The following is an 18317-nucleotide window of genomic DNA, read 5'->3' as shown; positions in this document are numbered from 1 at the left end:
TGTGGGAAGCTTGTGGAAGGCTACCTGAAACATTTGACCCAAGTTAAACAATTAAAAGGCAATGCTACCAAATACTAATTGAGTGTATGTTAACTTCTGACCCACTGGGAATGTGATGAAAGAAATAATCCTGAAAATAAATAATTCTCTCTACTATTATTCTAACATTTCTCATTCTTAAAATAAACTGTTGATCCTAACTGACCTAAGAAAGGGAATTTTTACTCTGATTAAATGTCAGGAATTGTGAAAAACTGAGTTTAAATGAATTTGGCTAAGGTGTATGTAAACTTCCGACTTCAAGTGTACATAGAATGGTATATATTTTTCAAACATTCTGGTTGGGTTTTGGGGGGGTATCCTTTTTGATTTTCAGCAAAATTACAAAAGTGACACCCTGGAACATTCCAATTGCTTGTACGCACTACTGCCTGAAACCATGGAGACTAAGTTTGCTAAAGAAATGTCTCAAGAAATGTCTCAGGTGCGGCTCACAGTGTTGTTCTACTAACTGTGTGATGACAAACCAGCAGCTTCAATCACACTCTTGCAGAATGGCTCTATATTAGTCATAGACTTACCATATCAACTACTGCAGCCAGCATCAAATAGCTCAAATATTCCAGTTGTTGCTTCTATGCTGAGTTTTTTCTCAAGCTGATTGATTCTAGATGGATTCTTGGTGGAGTTGAAAGGAAGGATCATCAGAGCCATGAAGAGTTCACAATGTTGTTGTTGTTTTCAGAGGAAATACAAAGAAGCTGGGAAAAAGGAGATGGGCAACTCTCTGTACTCCCTCATGCCCCAGACCAGTGAGATCCAGCATGCCAAAGAGCTCTCACAGCTCTACAGCCAGGTATACTGGGTGGATGGGTGGGTGGGTGGGTGCGTTGTTTATAATACATATTGTCAAACAGTATGTGCCATGAGGTTCCCTTCTTGTTTCAGAAAAGCTACAAAGAAGAGGGTAGGAAGGACACAGGCCACAGTCTGTACTCACAGATGCCCCAGACCATTGAGACTGCATTTGCTAAAGAAGTGGCAAAGCACCAGAGTGATGTAAGCATGCCAGTATCTGGTCCACAGCTGTAGTCCATGTTTCTGTCTGTTTTTTTTGTGTCCAGCTTGATGCTATGATATACCTGAATATCATCAAGTCTGAGACACCTGCTAAAGGAGGATAGCATAACTATGTGCTGGATCAGTGCTCATACAGAAGTCCAGGTGGAATGCCCTGTAATTTGAGTGGAACACACAGCCCAACCAATCCCTTACCCCTAATACTCTTCAGTGCCAATGGATTGGACAAGGGAGTGGGTATCAAGGTGCCCAACCAGGCGTGAGGCTGAGGGGAACAGCTGTGATGTCTACTGTTCTGCAGGCAGACCCACTGACCCAGACACACCTCCTCTGTCTGTCTCAGTCCACTCTCTGTCGGGCTCAGTCTGTCTCTGTCTCTCTCTGTCTGGCTCAGTCTGGCTCAGTCTGGCTCTGTCTCTCTGTCTCTCTCTCATTGGCTCAGTCTTTCTCTGTCTCACTCTCTGTCTCAGTCCACTGTCTGTCTCTGTTTCTCTCTGTTTCTCTCTGATTGGCTCAGTCTCTGGCTCAGTCTCTCTCTGTCCCAGTCTCGGTCTGGCTCAGTCCACTCTATGTCTCTGTCTCTCAGTCCGCTCTCTGTCTCTGTCTGTATCTCTCTCCCTAACACCGATCAGAGGTTTGAGGTGATCAACATATGCTTAGTGTATTACTCAGATTTGTATTTCTACACAACCCACTTGATCTATTCTTCCATCACTCCATTTCCCAAAGAGCTATAACACTGGCGGCCGTCGCCTCTCAGTGCCCTGTGACCGGTTCATACCAGAGGTATCATACCTGGATAACGAGTGGTTATTCTTTAGCTGCATATTGTTAACGTTCACCCTCCTGCTAAATGATTAACGCTTAGATGGGAATCTTGTGTACTGTGTGTGGGTGATGTATCCATTCCAGGGTCTCATGTAATCAGCACGTTGAATAAGTAATGGTTTTCTGGCCCTTCTCTCTGGTCTGTCGTTCTCTCCAGAAACTGTACAAGGAGAAGTACAACGCGGAGAAAGGCCAGTCCACTTACACCACCATGGAGACCTTACCAGAGGTCTCCCACGCTATGGAAGTCAACAAACAGCAGAGCGAAGTAATTACCCACAATGCATTTCCCCTGATACAAACTGTTTTATGTTTATAATGAAGGGAGGCTTATAATGAAGGGAGAAATAGTGAATAAGAGAGACAGGACAGTAAGGAGGAGGGTTTGTTAGAAGGGATTGGCCAGATTTGAACCTGGTTACATGTACTCTAGGGCAGCAGCGGTAACTATTATATTGCTGTAGGTCACACAAGCTACAATCATGGGAAATGTTCTGGTTTAGGCTAGCTAGTTGTTGTCACTTGTGCTGTATAAAATACATTTGTCTGAAGATTTAGTCAACGTGGATATGAGTCCATGGAAAAATGAAGTGCACACAAATGCAGATTTTATCCACATTCTGCATGCTTGGTTGAGGTCAGGGATTTTTGTGTGCCAATATCCCATTATGGATTCTGAGGGCCCTCTGGCCACGTTGCTCATTTGAGAGTTGTCAGTATGCATCAACATCACCCAGGAAAAAGTGGGCCAAAGGATCTGACTGATCGTTCCCATTGATCGTTCTAATGTCTATCACTAGGCTTAATCTCTCTGTTACAGAAATATCAACCAGTGAGGAGACATTGCATTTTGACACAGAATGTTACAGTACACAAATGATGATGATTGAATGAATGCCCCTGAAATGCAAAAAATGAATCGCTCTGCAAATAATCCTAACACTTCCTTCCCTCCTCCCTGCCTTCAGGTCAACTACAGGACAGGAAAACAGGAACACCACAATTTCACCACGTTGGCGGACAGACCTGATATCCTGAACGCCAAACAGGCCACTGAATTGGCCAGCGACGTGAGTTCATGTCAAATCAAACGAAGTGCATTTACAGCAAATATAATATATACAGTTGAAGTCGGAAGTTTACATACACTTAGGTTGGAGTCATTCAAACTTGTTTTTCAACCACTCCACACATTTCTTGTTAAACAAACTATAGTTTTGGCAAGTCGGTTAGGACATCTACTTTGTACATGACACAGGTAATTTTTCCAACAATTGTTTACAGACAGATTATTTCACTTACAATTCACTGTATCACAATTCCATTGGGTCAGAAGTTTACATACATTAAGTTCACTGTACCTTTAAACAGCTTGGAAAATTCCAGAAAATTATGTCATGGCTTTAGAACACATATGTCAGAGTCAAGGCCCGCGGGCCACATCCGGCCCGCGAGAAGGTTTTTTACGGCCCCTGGGATGATCTTGATTTATTATTAGAACCGGCCCGCAGACCGCAGCAAGCCGGCAGCCCGCAGATCTTTTACACGCACCAATACTACATTTCCCACAATGCAACGGTGACGCACCGAGCAGTAGGCTGCTTCATTTCAATATTTATTGGCACAGCAGTTGTCAGCATCACAGTAAAATTAACTTTCAGATACCCATCAAAAATGGCAAAACGGAAGGTGGACACTGAGAACCGGGGGTTTCAAACAAGGTGGGAGTCGGAGTATTTGTTCACGGAGGTAGCTGGAAAACCTGTGTGTCTTCTGTGCGGAGAAAGTGTGGCGGTACTGAAAGAGTATAATCTGAGACGACATTATGAAACGAAACACGCGGACAAAAACAAGAATATGGACATGGAACAAAGGCTACAAAAGGCAGAGGAATTAAAACGAGGCCTCAAATCTCGACAGGCTCTGTTCAAAAAAGCCAAATCACAAGGCCAGGCTGCTGTCAAGGCCAGTTTTATTTTGGCAGAAGAGATCGCTAAATCAGCCCGGCCATTTACGGAGGGGGATTTCATCAAAAACTGCATGATTAAAGTTTGTGACGAAGTTTGCCCAGAAAAAAGGCAACTCTTTTTAAATGTGAGTCTGAGCAGAAACACCATTGCCGAGAGAGTAGACCAGTTGTCCATCAATCTAAAAGAGCAGCTTGTGAAAAAGGGAAAAGATTTCATTGCATATTCCTTGGCTGTGGATGAGAGCACCGACATTTCTGACATTGCCCAGTTGTCAATTTTCATCCGCGGAGTGGACTCCAGCCTAAGCGTGACAGAGGAGTTTTTGGCTTTACGTCCTATGCATGGCACAACTACGGGGCATGATTTGTATGAAGAGGTGTCAAGATGTGTAAATGAGATGGAGCTGCCTTGGGAAAAACTCGTGGGTTTGACAACCGACGGAGCACCTGCGATGTGTGGACACAGGAGCGGACTGGTGGCTAAGATACGGGAAAAGATGCAAGAGGAAAACGCGACAGGTGAGCTGACAGCTTATCATTGTATCATACACCAGGAAGCGTTGTGCGGTAAAGCCTTGAAAATGGAGCATGTAATGAGCATCATCACGCGCACAGTTAACTTTATCAGAGCCAAAGGTTTGAATCACCGCCAGTTCAAGGCATTTCTGACGGAGTTAGAAACGGAGCATGGTGATTTGCCTTATCACACAGAGGTGCGATGGCTAAGCCAGGGAAAGGTGCTTCAAAGATGTTTCGAGCTTCGTGAGGAGATTTGTCTGTTCTTGGACAGCAAAGGGAAAGACACAACACAACTCCGAGACGAAATGTTTCTGTGTGAAATGGCTTTTCTGTGTGACATTACGAGTCATCTGAATGCAATGAACTTGCAGCTGCAGGGTCGGGATCGTGTCATCTCTGATATGTACAGTACAGTGAAGGCATTTAAAACCAAGTTGAGTGGATGATAGAAAATTGCTATTATTGTTTTTTTCTTTGAAGTAAATTTAGCCCACTTTTGCTAAAATAGAAAATATAGGCTACTGATGGTGCCTTGAATACCGGTTTCTTTCATTTAATGTTCATGTTATGGGGATTTTTATATAAAGGAAATTTGTCTTTTGTGTTGAAAATTAAAGATTACTGACAGAGCCATAAGAAAATATTGCTTTATTTATCTGATCATATTGGAATATATTTGTTAGGTTTTCAGTAGGTTCAATTAGGTTCACTAGACTATATGCGTCATTTAAAAAATTTTCAATGAACATCCGAACAGTCCGGCCCTCGGCTTGTAGCTAAATTTTTTATTTGGCCCTCCGTCCATTTGACTTTGACACCCCTGCTTTAGAAGCTTCTGATAGGCTAATTGACATAATTTGAGTCAATTGGGGGTGTACCTGTGGATGTATTTCAAGGCCTACCTTCAAACTCAGTGCCTCTTTGCTTGACATCATGGGAAAATCAAAGGAAATCAGCCGAGACCCCAGAACAAAGATTGTAGACCTCCACAAGTCTGGTTCATCCTTGGGAGCAATTTCCAAATTCCTGAAAGTACCACGTTCATCTGTACAAACAATAGTACGCAAGTATAAACACCATGGGACCTCTTGGCCGTCATACCGCTCAGGAAGGAGACGCGCTCTGTCTCCTAGAGATGAACGTACTTTGTGCAAAAAGTACAAATCAATCCCAGAACAACAGCAAAGGACCTTGTGAAGATGCTGGAGGAAACGGGTACAAAAGTATCTATATCCACAGTAAAACGAGTCCTATATTGACATAACCTGAAAGGCCGATCAGCAAGGAAGACGCCACTGCTCCAAAACTGCCATAAAAAAGCCAGATTACGGTTTGCAACTACACAAAGACGGAGATCGTACTTTTTGGAGAAATGTCCCCTGGTCTGATGAAACAAAAATAGGTGGAGGCTTGCAAGCCGAAGAACACCATCCCAACCCGTGAAGCACGGGGGGGGGGGGGTGACAGCATCATGTGGTGGGGGTGCTTTGCTGGAGGAGGGACTGGTGCACTTCACAAAATAGATGGCATCATGAGGGAGGAAAATTATGTGGATATATTGAAGCAACATCTCAAGACATCAGTCAGGAAGTTAGAGCTTGGTCACAAATGGGTCTTCCAAATGGACAATGACCCCAAGCATACTTCCAGATTTGTGGCAAAATGGCTTAAGTACAGCAAAGTCAAGGTATTGGAGTGGCCATCACAAATCCCTGACCTCAATCCTATAGAACATTTGTGGACAAAACTGAAAAAGTGTGTGTGAGCAAGGAGACCTACACACCTGACTCAGTTACACCAGCTCTGTCAGGAGGAATGGGCCAAAATTCACCCAATTTATTGTGGAAGGCTACCCAAAACGTTTGACCCAAGTTAAACAAGGCAATGCTATCAAATATTAATTGGGTGTATGTAAACTTCTGACCCACTGGGAATGTGATGAGAGAAATAAAAGCTGAAATAGATAATTATCTCTACTATTATTCTGACATTTCACATTCTTAAAAAAAAGTGGTGATCCTAACTGACCTAGACAAGGAATTTTTACTCGGATTAAATGTCAGGAATTGTGAAAAACTCAGTTTAAATGTATTTGGCTAAGGTGTATGTAAACTTCTGACTTCAACTGTATATATATTCTATTTTTTATTTTTTTATATTTTTTTTATGAAAAGGTGTTGGACATGGTGTTGATTTACCTCACTCTAGTCCCAAGATTAGACAAGGGTCACACTTTAGATTCAGAACTAGATAGATGTTAACGATTCATATCTAAGCAAAGTCCGACTACATAATGGTGATAAAAGGACCTTACACCATGTGTTCTGCCATAAACGCTATTGCCACCCTTTATATAGCATGTGATAACTGCTTGTGAATAATGTCTGAAACATCTTTATAGTTCTTATGAAGGGTTTATGAAGGCTTTATTAAGCAGTTCATTTACAGTGGGGCACACAACTTTGCTTGTGCTGTGTGGGTGAGGCAGTGTGTGTGGGTAGCAGCACTCATCAAATATTCAACACCTCCACTGCTCTACCACCACATCGACAGTCCCAGTCCTGGTCCCCAGCTGGGATCTCTCTCTCATACACACAGTCTGTTTCATTTAGGGAGAAGCCCATGAACATAACACGGAGAGAATACATACTGAATAGCAAAGTTAGCCCTTTCATAGTGTGTCTCTGCTTGCCCTTGTTTCTCTGGTTTCTCTGGCTCACAGGTGTCCTATAGGAGTAAAACTAAGCATGAAATCTACAATGATGTCCTGGGAAGATCTGATATCGAGCATGCCAAAGTGGCCTCCAAACTCGCTAGCCTGGTAAGATAATAAAACATTCCGTGTGTGTGTGTGTGTGTGTGTGTGTGTGTGTGTGTGTGTGTGTGTGTGTGTGTGTGTGTGTGTGTGTGTGTGTGTGTGTGTGTGTGTGTGTGTGTGTGTGTGTGTGTGTGTGTGTGTGTGTGTGTGTGTGTGTGTGTGTGTGTGTGTGTGTGTGCGTGTGTGTGTGTGTGTGTGTGCGTGCGTGCGTGTGTGTACTACTGTTTTACATTTTATAACCAGGTATTGTACCATTGACTGGAGAATTAGTTTGTCTCCAACCATGCATCTCGATACTGTTCTGACATACCCTTCTGCCATTGTTAATGAGACAAGGGAAGGAGACCATTTTATTGAGACGGGGCCATGCAGTTTTTAGTGTTCTGTCCTTCGGCCACTGTTTAATGAAAGGACATTCATGCCTGGCCTGGTCCCAGACCTGCTGGGTCCCCTGGTTTAGCACCACAGATGTGCTTTGTCATGACTGCTGGGCGGAGAGCTGAATGGGGAGGAGGGGGAGGTGGAATGCTGAGGGGGATAAAGATGGGAGGATAAGGGGGTAATGGTGTGTGTGCCTCATCACTTCTGCTGTCGCTGTGTGTACTCACATATCTCTGTCTCACTCTCTCCCTCTCACTCTCACACACACACACACACACACACATACACACACACACACACACACACATAACACACATCAGGTGCACTACAAGGAGAAGTTTGAGAGGGAGTTCAAGGGTCAGAAGCCCCAGTACAACCCCAGCAACTGTGTGTCCTTCAAACACACACAGGCTGCCCACGCTCTCACCAGCCAGGTGGGTCTCCAACGCGCCCTGTCCGTCACCACACAAACCCCAGTCACGTGGTGCACTTACAGTTGAAGTTGGAAGTTTACATACACCTTAGCCAAATATATTTTAACTCAGTTTTTCACAATTCCTGACATTTAATCCTGGTAAAAATTCCTTGTCTTAGGTCAGTTAGGATCACAACTTTATTTTGAGAATGTGAAATGTCAGAATAATAGAAGAGAGAATGATTTATTTAAGCTTTTATTTCTTTCATCACATTCCCAGTGGGTCAGAAGTTTACATACACTCAATTAGTATTTGGTAGCATTGCCTTTAAATTGTTTAACTTGGGTCAAACGTTTCCGATAGTCTTCCACAAGCCTCCCACAATAAGTTGGGTGAATTTTGGCCCATTTCTCCTGACAGAGCTGGTGTAACTGAGTTAGGTTTGTAGGCCTCCTTGCTCGCACATGCTTTTTCAGTTCTGTCTACAAAGTTTCTATGGGATTGGGGTCAGGGCTTTGTGATGGCCACTCCAATACCTTGACTTTGTTGTCCTTATGAGGCTATTTTGTCACAACTTTGGAAGTATGTTTGGGGTCATTGTCCATTTGGAAGACCCATTTGCGACCAAGCTTTAACTTCCTGACTGATGTCTTGAGATGTTGCTTCAATATATCCACATAATTTTCCTCCCTCATGGGGCCATCTATTTTGGGAAGTGCACCAGTCCCGCCTGCAGCAAAGCACCCCCACAACATGATGCTGCCACCACCATGCTTCATGGTTGGGATGGTGTTCTTCGGCTTGCAGGCCTCCCCCTTTTTCCTCCAAACATAATGATGGTCGTTTAGTTCTATTTTTATTTCATCAGACCAGAGGACATTTCTCCAAAAAGTACAATCTTTGTCCCCATGTGCAGTTGCAAACCATAGTCTGGCTTTTTATGGCAGTTTTGGAGCTGTGGCTTCTTCCTTGCTGAGCGGCCTTTCAGGTTATGTCGATATAGGACTTGTCTTACTGTGGATATAGATACTTTTGTACCTGTTTCCTCCAGCATCTTCACAAGGTAATTTTCTGTTGTTCTGGGATTGACTTGCACTTTTTGCACCAACTTATTTTCATCTCTAGGAGACAGAAGCTCCTTCCTGAGCGTTATGACGGTTGCGTGGTCCCATGGTGTTTATACTTGCGTGCTATTGTTTGTACAGATGAACGTGGTAACTTCAGGCATTTGGAAATTGCTCCCAGACTTGTAGAGGTCTACAATTTTTGTTCTGAGGTCTTGGCTGATTTATTTTGATTTTCCCATGATGTCAAGCAAAGTTTGAGTTTGAAGGTAGGCCTTGAAATACATCCACAGGTACACCTTCAATTGACTCAATTGTTGTCAATTAGCCTATCAGAAGCTTTTAAAGCCATGACATAATTTTCTGGAATTTTCCAAGCTGTTTATAGGCATAGTCAACTTAATGTATGTAAACTTCTGATCCAATGGAATTGTGATACAGTGAATTATAAGTGAAATAATCTGTCTGTAAACAATTGTTGGAAAAATGACTTGCTTGTGTCATGCACGAAATAGATGTCCTAACCAACTTGCCAAAACTATAGTTTGTTAACAAGAAACTTGTAGAGTGGTTGAAAACGAGTTTTAAAGACTCCAATCTAAGTGTATGTAAACTTCCGACTTCAACTATATACCCTTTTCACACTATTGCACCGGCCCAAACTGTGCTGTGCTGACTCTGATTTTCTTCCCACATTGTCCTTTCCAACAAAGTTCTGGCCATTATGGTGGATGCGTAACCTGGGGCATGTTCAGCAGGACGCAACTTTCAGATAGAAATAACTATGTAGAACAGTCATGTTTTTCTACATGCCTCTCTGACATGTAGAATAAGGAATCACACCGGCTCTATTTGTAGCATTTCTATCTGCAACGTTCAACAACGTTTGGCTACTGAATGTGGCAGCTCAGCTGTGCTCGGCTCAGTAGTTGGGTATTACAGTACACTCGTCCAATGTCCCTTCAGAAACTGCCTGTAAATGGAACCTCAATGGGACACCCCCCTCAGCTCCTCTCCAGTCTCCTGGGTTTGTTCCATTGAGGTTCCTATGTTTGATTGCTTTCATCGTGCACTTAGCTAAAATTCAGGCTGCCGTGTTAGCAGTTTCCATGGGAACCTTTTAAAGGCAAATGGAGGGTTTGGATGAAACTAAAGAGAGTAGGGCCCTTTGGATGAGAATCTGTAGCCTGCGCTGTGAGGATGAAAGTTCCCATGTCAGACGTCTTAGGATTTGAGAACAGATTTCCTGTGTATTTACCAGGGTTGGTGTTAATGTCATCTCAATTCAGTCAATTCAGGAAGTGAATTGACATTGAAAGCATCCTCACTAAAAACAATGGGCCATTTTTGTTGACTCGAATTAAAACGAGAATAGACCCCAGGCCAGTTGTACCACTCCCGTGGGGATGAGTGAGGTGAATCCTCTGTTGTTTACCTCACAGAATCCTCACATTGCTTCCTCGTCCATGCCTTGCACCCCCCCGCATGTGAAGGACAACACTCATTTCAGGAAGATTTCTATCTGTGTTTGTTTGTTCTCTACAGGTGAAGTATAAGATCAACCAGAACCAGGTGATCGAGGGATCCATGGACCTGCCCAACCTACTACAGCTGAAACACGCTCTACACGCCAGCAAGCTGCAGAGCAACGTAAATGTTTCCCTCTCCCTGATACAGATCAGAACGTCTAGTAACCCTCCTAGAGAGCCGCCGAATATGCACTGTGCAGGCTTTTGATCCAGCCCTGCTCTAACAAACACCTGTCCTCTGTCTATTCAGATAGAGTACAAGAAGAAGTACGAGCAGTCTAAGGGACACTACCATACAGCACTGGACACAGCAGAACAGCTCCACCACAGGGAGAATGCGGTACTGCACAGCCAGGTGGGTATAGTAAGAGACTCCTCACGCTGTGGTCTATACTACCATGGGGTTTACTGAAACAAATGTTTCAACGCTGAGGGTCAAAACATCTAAATGAGCCTGAGGTGGAACGGCGTGGATCTCATGGATGTTTTTTTTAAAGACAACTGGCCTGTGTGGCTCTGTTGGATAAAGGTGACGTTAGCAGCAAGGTTGTAGGTTCACCTCCTGCAGGAATCACATACACACACAACAAATGTATGCACTCCCTGTACTGTAAGGTACATATATTATACTGTATATTATAACTCCCACACACGTTATTGATCGTCAATGTTTCTGCCTCTTGTGGTTTAATGGATGTGCTTCCCTAACAGGTGAAATACAAGGAAGAGTATGAGAGAAACAAAGGCAAGTCCCAGATGGAGTTTGTGGACACACAGTCTTACAGAGTGTCCAAGGAGGCTCAGAAAATGCAAAGCGAGGTGGGTGACACACCTGCCTTTACTGTAATGATGTAACATGCTAAAGTGTGTGTGTGTGTGTGTGTGCGTGCGTGCGTGCGTGGTAATGACAGAAGGGTGATGGCATGCCTTTTTTCCCCCACTGACATCAGAGAGAGTACAGGAAGGAATATGATGACCACATCCGGGGCAAGGCCCTAGTGGATGTTGACCTGACCCCTGGATACCTGACTGCCCGCCACGCCAGCAACGTCCTGAGTGAGGTCTGTGCCAACATAGCCCTCTATGATATTTTAAAGGGATTGTTCATCTCAAAATCACATGTCTCTATACTTCAAATGTGGTCTTAAGTCTATGGTCTGAGTCCATTTTGCCATCTGCTGAAATGCACCATCTATCAAATCAAATCAAATCAAATTTTATTTGTCACATACACATGGTTAGCAGATGTTAATGCGAGTGTAGTGAAATGCTTGAATCTACACATAGATTCAGTTAGAATTCAAAAACATTTGCTTGATTGGGAATGTCCAGTCTAGTAATGATATTTCTATGGCTGGTGCCTACAGAAGGAGTACAGGAGAGAAGGACTGGAGGTGAAGGGGAGGGGGCTCTCAGGGCTGGGATTGGAGGACACACCAGAACTGATACGGGCTAAAAACGCCAGCCACATCCTCAATGAGGTACAGTTTTGCTTCAAAGCTCATCTTTCACTTTCACTGTTTTTTTACTTCTTGGAATTTACACACACACACACTTCACTTTTGTGACGCACAATATCACACCATCATTACATTATGTGAGAATTAAGCAGTGTTGAATCTGTCCCTATAGAAAGAGTACCGCAAGGACCTGGAGAATGACATCATGGGTAAAGGCATGGAGATCAGTGGTGACGTGTTGGAGATGCAGAGGGCCAAGAAGGCCACAGAGTTAACCAGCCAGGTAGGGCCCAACCCAAACCACTAGTTAACCAGCCAGGTAGGGCCCAACCCATACCACTAGTTAACCAGCCAGGTAGGGCCCAAACCATACCACTAGTTAACCAGCCAGGTAGGGCCCAACCCATACCACTAGTTAATCAGCCAGGTAGGGCCCAACCCAAACCACTAGTTAACCAGCCAGGTAGGGCCCAACCCAAACCACTAGTTAACCAGCCAGGTAGGGCCCAACCCAAACCACTAGTAAACCAGCCAGGTAGGGCCCAACCCATACCACTAGTTAATCAGCCAGGTAGGGCCCAACCCAAACCACTAGTTAACCAGCCAGGTAGGGCCCAACCCATACCACTAGTTAACCAGCCAGGTAGGGCCCAACCCAAACCACTAGTTAACCAGCCAGGTAGGGCCCAACCCATACCACTAGTTAACCAGCCAGGTAGGGCCCAACCCATACCACTAGTTAACCAGCCAGGTAGGGCCCAACCCATACCACTAGTTAACCAGCCAGGTAGGGCCCAACCCAAACCACTAGTTAACCAACCAGGTAGGGCCCAACCCAAACCACTAGTTAACCAGCCAGGTAGGGCCCAACCCAAACCACTAGTTAATCAGCCAGGTAGGGCCCAACCCATACCACTAGTTAACCAGCCAGGTAGGGCCCAACCCATACCACTAGTTAACCAGCCAGGTAGGGTCCAACCCATACCACTAGTTAACCAGCCAGGTAGGGCCCAACCCAAACCACTAGTTAATCAGCCAGGTAGGGCCCAACCCATACCACTAGTTAACCAGCCAGGTAGGGCCCAACCCATACCACTAGTTAACCAGCCAGGTAGGGCCCAACCCATACCACTAGTTAGGCCCACCTCCATTTCTCTACCTAGCCCCTACAACTTTGGTCTGCATAGGTAAAAGCTTTATGGTGGAAGCTCTGCTTAGTCTTAATAGGAGTCTTTCTGTACAGCACTTTGAGATATCAGCTGATGTACGAAGGGCTATATAAATTAATTTGATTTGATTTTGATTTGTCTAAGTAGAGCCATCATCATATTGCTTACAACTATCCAAAGCCTTTGGTATATGTAGACCTTAGGAGGCTGGTGGGGTGAGTTATAGGAGGATGGGCACATTGTAATGGCTGGAATGTTATAAATGGAATGGCATCAAACACATGGAAACCACGTTAATTCATTCCTTTCCAACCATTACAATGAGCCCACCCTCCTATAACTGCTCCCACCAGCCTCTTCTGAACTAGACAGGAGAGACCAAAGGGTTAGAGGCTGAAATGGAACCAGTCACATTTGTCGTATTTTAAATTCTCAATATTTCAAATGTGACGCAGCAGTAAAGTATCACATCTGCTTTGTGGCAATTTTTTCCATCTGAGAACACCTGCTCTCTTTCACAGACCTGCCCACAGTAATACTAATCAGCTCCCAAGTCATTATAATCAGGTAAAATAACAGGCAGCAGATGGACTCGTCCAGCCTCAGGGCTCCATTACATAACCGCAACGCACACAGACAACGTATGGTCTTCCTTCATCACTTACAGATGAGCCTAAGCATCGTCGGTCTGCATCGCTGTCTTATGAAACCACCTCATAAAACATTCATTTTACAGACTATATTGTGACTATTTAGTTTCACTCTAAAACAAAACCTTCATTTGAGACCTTGATCATGTTCATTGGGACACACAGTAGCAAACGTTATGCAACAGGAAACGAAAACCAGTGTTACTGGCATGATGCTTTTAATATCCTGTTGTTGCTAAGCTAACCTAAGTCTGTTAGTGTACTGTAAGTGTTAGTCTGTGTTTGACATTTTCAGGCCTCCTACAAGCAGACAGCCCAGCTGAGGGAGAGCTCGTACGGTACGGTGACGGACACACCAGAACTACTGCACGCCGCCTACATGAAAGATGTCTACAGTCAGGTAGGGCTACCTCTCAGTACTGCATGCCACCATGAATAGCCCTTTATGTTGCACCAATGAATGGGACATGTGCTTTAATGGAGTGTCAATCTCTCGGCTTTATGCAGAAGAAGTACAAGGATGAAGCAGAGAAGCTGAAGGGTTCGTATGGGTTCGACACCCCCGAGATGGAGAGAGTGAAGAACAACCAGAGAAACATCAGCTCAGTGAGGGACACAGTACACACACACACACACACACACTTATAACTTGCAATATTATCTGTCTACACAGTTGCCCGTTTGCTCTAAACCTCCAGTGTCGGTACGCTTGGGACTCAAAGCTGCACAGAAGCCTGATGTCTTCTGTCACCGACACGCCAGAAATCATCCTCGCCAGAGAGAACACAAAGAAAATCAGTGATGTAAGATGTAATCCTTTGTTCTACACAACCATGTACTGTACATATAGGCCTTGGATCTTATGAACTACAGTATGTTGCTGTAAGTTAGATCTGAACCTAGATTTGAGCCTAGATCTGAACCTAGATCTGAATCTAGATCTGAACATTCTTATTTTAACAAGGTTTTCAATATTATGATGAGTGTTGATGGGACTTATTTTTATGACCTTTGTACGGTGAGCAAGTTAACAGTGCCGCTGTAAGATTGTGTGACGGCTCTGTTCCATGTCCAGGTGAAATACAGAGAGGGGGTGGGGAGCGGGACGGCAGTCATGGAAACCCTTGACACAGAGAGGGTCCGCAGGAACCAGGAGAACATCAGCTCTGTGAGAACCTTGTCTGACCTTTGACCTCACAGGAAGGGCTTGTTTTGAAAACTGGTTTAATCTGGTTTTGTTTGGGTTTTCTACGGCTTCATTGCTGCAAACTAAAAAGGACAAACGGAAGACACACTGAACAACCATTTAGTTACTGATACAATGCCTACCATTGAATTTGCTCCTGGCATTACATTTAAACTCCTCAAAAGATGCAGGCCCTTGGTTTGTTATTGAACACTATTTTGGATGGAAAACTCTGTCCTGTCCCGCCTGACACAGACAGCCTTTCACACTTGTCCTGGTCCAGTCTAAGTCATTACAGCCATTAGTGGACCCTGCTGAACAATCCCCCATTGAGGGAGAAGAGCAGACGGGAGGGAGGGACACAGGGTCCCAGCTAGGCAGCCCAGGACCTCTGGAGCCATGGCAACTGAACCGGGACACTGTTTTCACCCAGCTGCCAATCACTAATGATACCTAGGAGGCTAAATCTGGCATGGGACGTCATAATAATGTAATATTCTGGTTGCAAACTGGTTTTCTGGTTGTGGAGACAGATAAACTCTGACTTGTAAATGTTGTTTTAATGTTGTGTGAATGTCGTGTGACCACAGGTGAAGTATAAAAAGCAGCTGCAGGCCACCAGTGTGGGAGTCACCCCAGAGTTGGAGAGAGTCCGTCAGAACCAGGAGAACATCAGCTCGGCAAGTCACATAGGATGCACCTGAAATGACAACCTTCCAGGGGAGGATGACTCATAATAATGACTGAAACGTAGCAAATGGAATGACATCAAACCATTCCACAAATTCCACTCCAGTCATTACCCGTTCTCCCTGATTAAGGTGCCACTGATTCTGGTCAGATGAGCTTTCATATCAGGGGCATCAAACTCATTTTGGCCTGTGGGCCGCATCAGGTCTTCACTGAGGTCCGTGGGGCCACACTTAAAATCGGTCAGTAACCTCCTGTGCAACATGTATGTGGGCTCTGACTGCAAGCAGTGCCCTATGTTGTGGAAATGGCACTACATTTTAGATTCAACAAAACCCAGGTGGGAGTGTGCTGGTGAGGATGACCATGCTTATCTTTTGTGTGTTCCAGGTGAAGTACCAGCGCGGGATGAAAGAAATGAAGGGCCGGTCCTGCAACGAGTTGGACACGCCCGAACTGAGGCGTGTCAGGAAGTCCCAGAACGATATCTCCATGGTAGAGCTCAGGTTACCATGGCGGTTGCGTAGACCATGGAGCGAGTTAACACGTGTCAAGCACACTGCGGGTGGGACTGCTGCACTTTTAACCCACAGAGCTAAAGAGTTAACAGCATGGCTGTTACCATTCATGATGGAGCCCTAATGAGCGTGTGTTTGTGAGCGTGTCTGTGAGTGTGTGTTTTACTAATAAAAATATTTTTACATGGTTACTTGTGTGGAGTTTTTTTGCATACTGACCAAAATGCACCCTTTTCTGTCTGACCAAAATGCACACTGGTTGTGTGTGTGTGTGTGTGTGTGTGTGTGTGTGTGTGTGTGTGTGTGTGTGTGTGTGTGTGTGTGTGTGTGTGTGTGTGTGTGTGTGTGTGTGTGTGTGTGTGTGTGTGTGTGTGTGTGTGTGTGTGTGTGTGTGTGTGTGTGTGTGTGTGTCGGCACATGTGTTTTTGTGCGTTTGACAGAGGATTTGCCTGGTGTGAGACGATTTCACAAATGTGTTAATGCACATCGATAATGTTCCCCTCATTAAGCCCCCCATATTTGCTTTGCCAGGCGAAATACCACGAGGACTTTGAGCGGACTAGGGGCCGAGGCTGCACCCCAGTGATGGAGGACCAAAGCATGGAGAGAATGCACCACCGGAACAAGCTGATGATGACCGAGGCAGCCTACAAGGGAGTGCACCCACAGGTGGTGGAGATGGACAGGAGACCTGGAGGCATCATCGTAGGTGAGCAGCACACAAAATGGCAGCCACCACACGTCCTCAAAAAGGATTTGACCTTAAAGTCAGGGAAATGAATTCATCTAATCTTTGAAGAGTCCGGGGAATTTGTGATGTCCTTTGAACAAGGTTTTTCAATTACATTTGCTGTCTAGTGTCTAGCAATTAGGGGTTGTTTAGTGTGAGTGACAACAAGGATCCAAGCCCAGATGTGTCCACGTTACATTTGTGGAAACAGAAAAGATCCATTGTGACAAGTTTCTCACTCTGCAGACGGAAGCTCCACATTGGACTCTACTCACCTGGCCCGAAACTGTATGTGTTTACTCTCTGTAATCTACATGACTTAAGCTGTGGATTTCTGTTGTCTTCCTGTCTTTTCTCTGTAAGTCTAAATGACCTTTTCCTGACCTTTCCCCTGTCAAAGACCTTAAGGTGTGGCGGACGGACCCAGGCTCAATCTTTGACTTTGACCCTGTGGAGGATAACATTCAGTCTAAAAGTCTCCACAGACTGTCTGGTACTACAAAACCCTACAACATGCTTTCATCTCCCTCCACACTTTCCTGTATCCTCCTCCTGCTCCACTCATCTCTTCTACATTAATTTCCTCCTCCTTACGTTCTCTGTTTATTTTCTTTCCATTGCCTCGCTCTGTTATTTTCCTCACTGTTGTTTTTCCCTACTGTCTCTGTCGCCCTCTTGTGGCTGTGCATCAGAGCGTGCGAGCCGCCTCACCCGGCAGCAGTCTCAGCAGTCGGTGCACTCGCAGGCCCAGTCCGTGAGTTCACTGGCCTCTGCCTCTGACCTGTGGGACAAAAGCCTGTCTGTCTGCAGCAGCAGCTCCGCACTGCAGTCCCAGGACAGAGGTAGTAAGAGCTCAGTCAGAAAAATGTAAACATATAGACACTTAGAAATTAGATTTTTGAAATTTGAGGTCATACAGATGCTTGGACTTGTGAGTCAACACACCAATAACAAGCACGTGCGTACACACGTACACACACACACATACACACGTACACACACACACACACGTACACACACACACATACACACACACGTACACACATACACATACACACGTACACACACACACATACACACACACACGTACACACACGCACGTACACACACACACATACACACGTACACACACACACGTACACACACACACATACACACGTACACACACACACGTACACACACACACATACACACGTACACATACACACATACACACATACACACATACACACACATACACACACATACACACACATACACACATACACACACATACACACACACACACACATACACACGTACACACATAT

The 18317-nt window shown here is 44.8% G+C and overlaps 1 protein-coding gene across 8 annotated transcripts in view; it reads left to right on the top strand.

Annotated features, from left to right (window-relative positions):
• Nucleotides 1–18317, top strand: part of LOC124039585 (LIM zinc-binding domain-containing Nebulette-like) — a 139122-nt gene that overhangs the window by 118609 nt on the left and 2196 nt on the right. For 5 of the 8 annotated variants that reach the window (XM_046355714.1, XM_046355715.1, XM_046355712.1 and 2 more), the window contains 23 exons: nt 377–484; nt 746–856; nt 949–1059; nt 2066–2176; nt 2877–2978; nt 7119–7217; nt 7916–8029; nt 10621–10725; nt 10855–10959; nt 11316–11423; nt 11555–11665; nt 11972–12085; nt 12237–12347; nt 14179–14283; nt 14391–14489; nt 14582–14686; nt 14959–15051; nt 15660–15749; nt 16150–16254; nt 16809–16986; nt 17254–17295; nt 17408–17500; nt 17700–17849. In XM_046355714.1, coding sequence (XP_046211670.1) covers nt 377–484; nt 746–856; nt 949–1059; nt 2066–2176; nt 2877–2978; nt 7119–7217; nt 7916–8029; nt 10621–10725; nt 10855–10959; nt 11316–11423; nt 11555–11665; nt 11972–12085; nt 12237–12347; nt 14179–14283; nt 14391–14489; nt 14582–14686; nt 14959–15051; nt 15660–15749; nt 16150–16254; nt 16809–16986; nt 17254–17295; nt 17408–17500; nt 17700–17849 — 2470 coding nt within the window. The remainder of the gene's footprint in view (nt 1–376; nt 485–745; nt 857–948; nt 1060–2065; nt 2177–2876; nt 2979–7118; nt 7218–7915; nt 8030–10620; nt 10726–10854; nt 10960–11315; nt 11424–11554; nt 11666–11971; nt 12086–12236; nt 12348–14178; nt 14284–14390; nt 14490–14581; nt 14687–14958; nt 15052–15659; nt 15750–16149; nt 16255–16808; nt 16987–17253; nt 17296–17407; nt 17501–17699; nt 17850–18317) is intronic. The other 3 variants (XM_046355713.1, XM_046355718.1, XM_046355719.1) reach the window with 3 other exon arrangements.

This window comes from Oncorhynchus gorbuscha, linkage group LG07 (genome assembly GCF_021184085.1).
Source record: "Oncorhynchus gorbuscha isolate QuinsamMale2020 ecotype Even-year linkage group LG07, OgorEven_v1.0, whole genome shotgun sequence".
Lineage (NCBI taxonomy): Eukaryota > Metazoa > Chordata > Actinopteri > Salmoniformes > Salmonidae > Oncorhynchus > Oncorhynchus gorbuscha.
The sequence above is the reverse complement of the archived record's forward strand: the minus strand, read 5'-3'. Positions and strand labels throughout refer to the sequence as shown.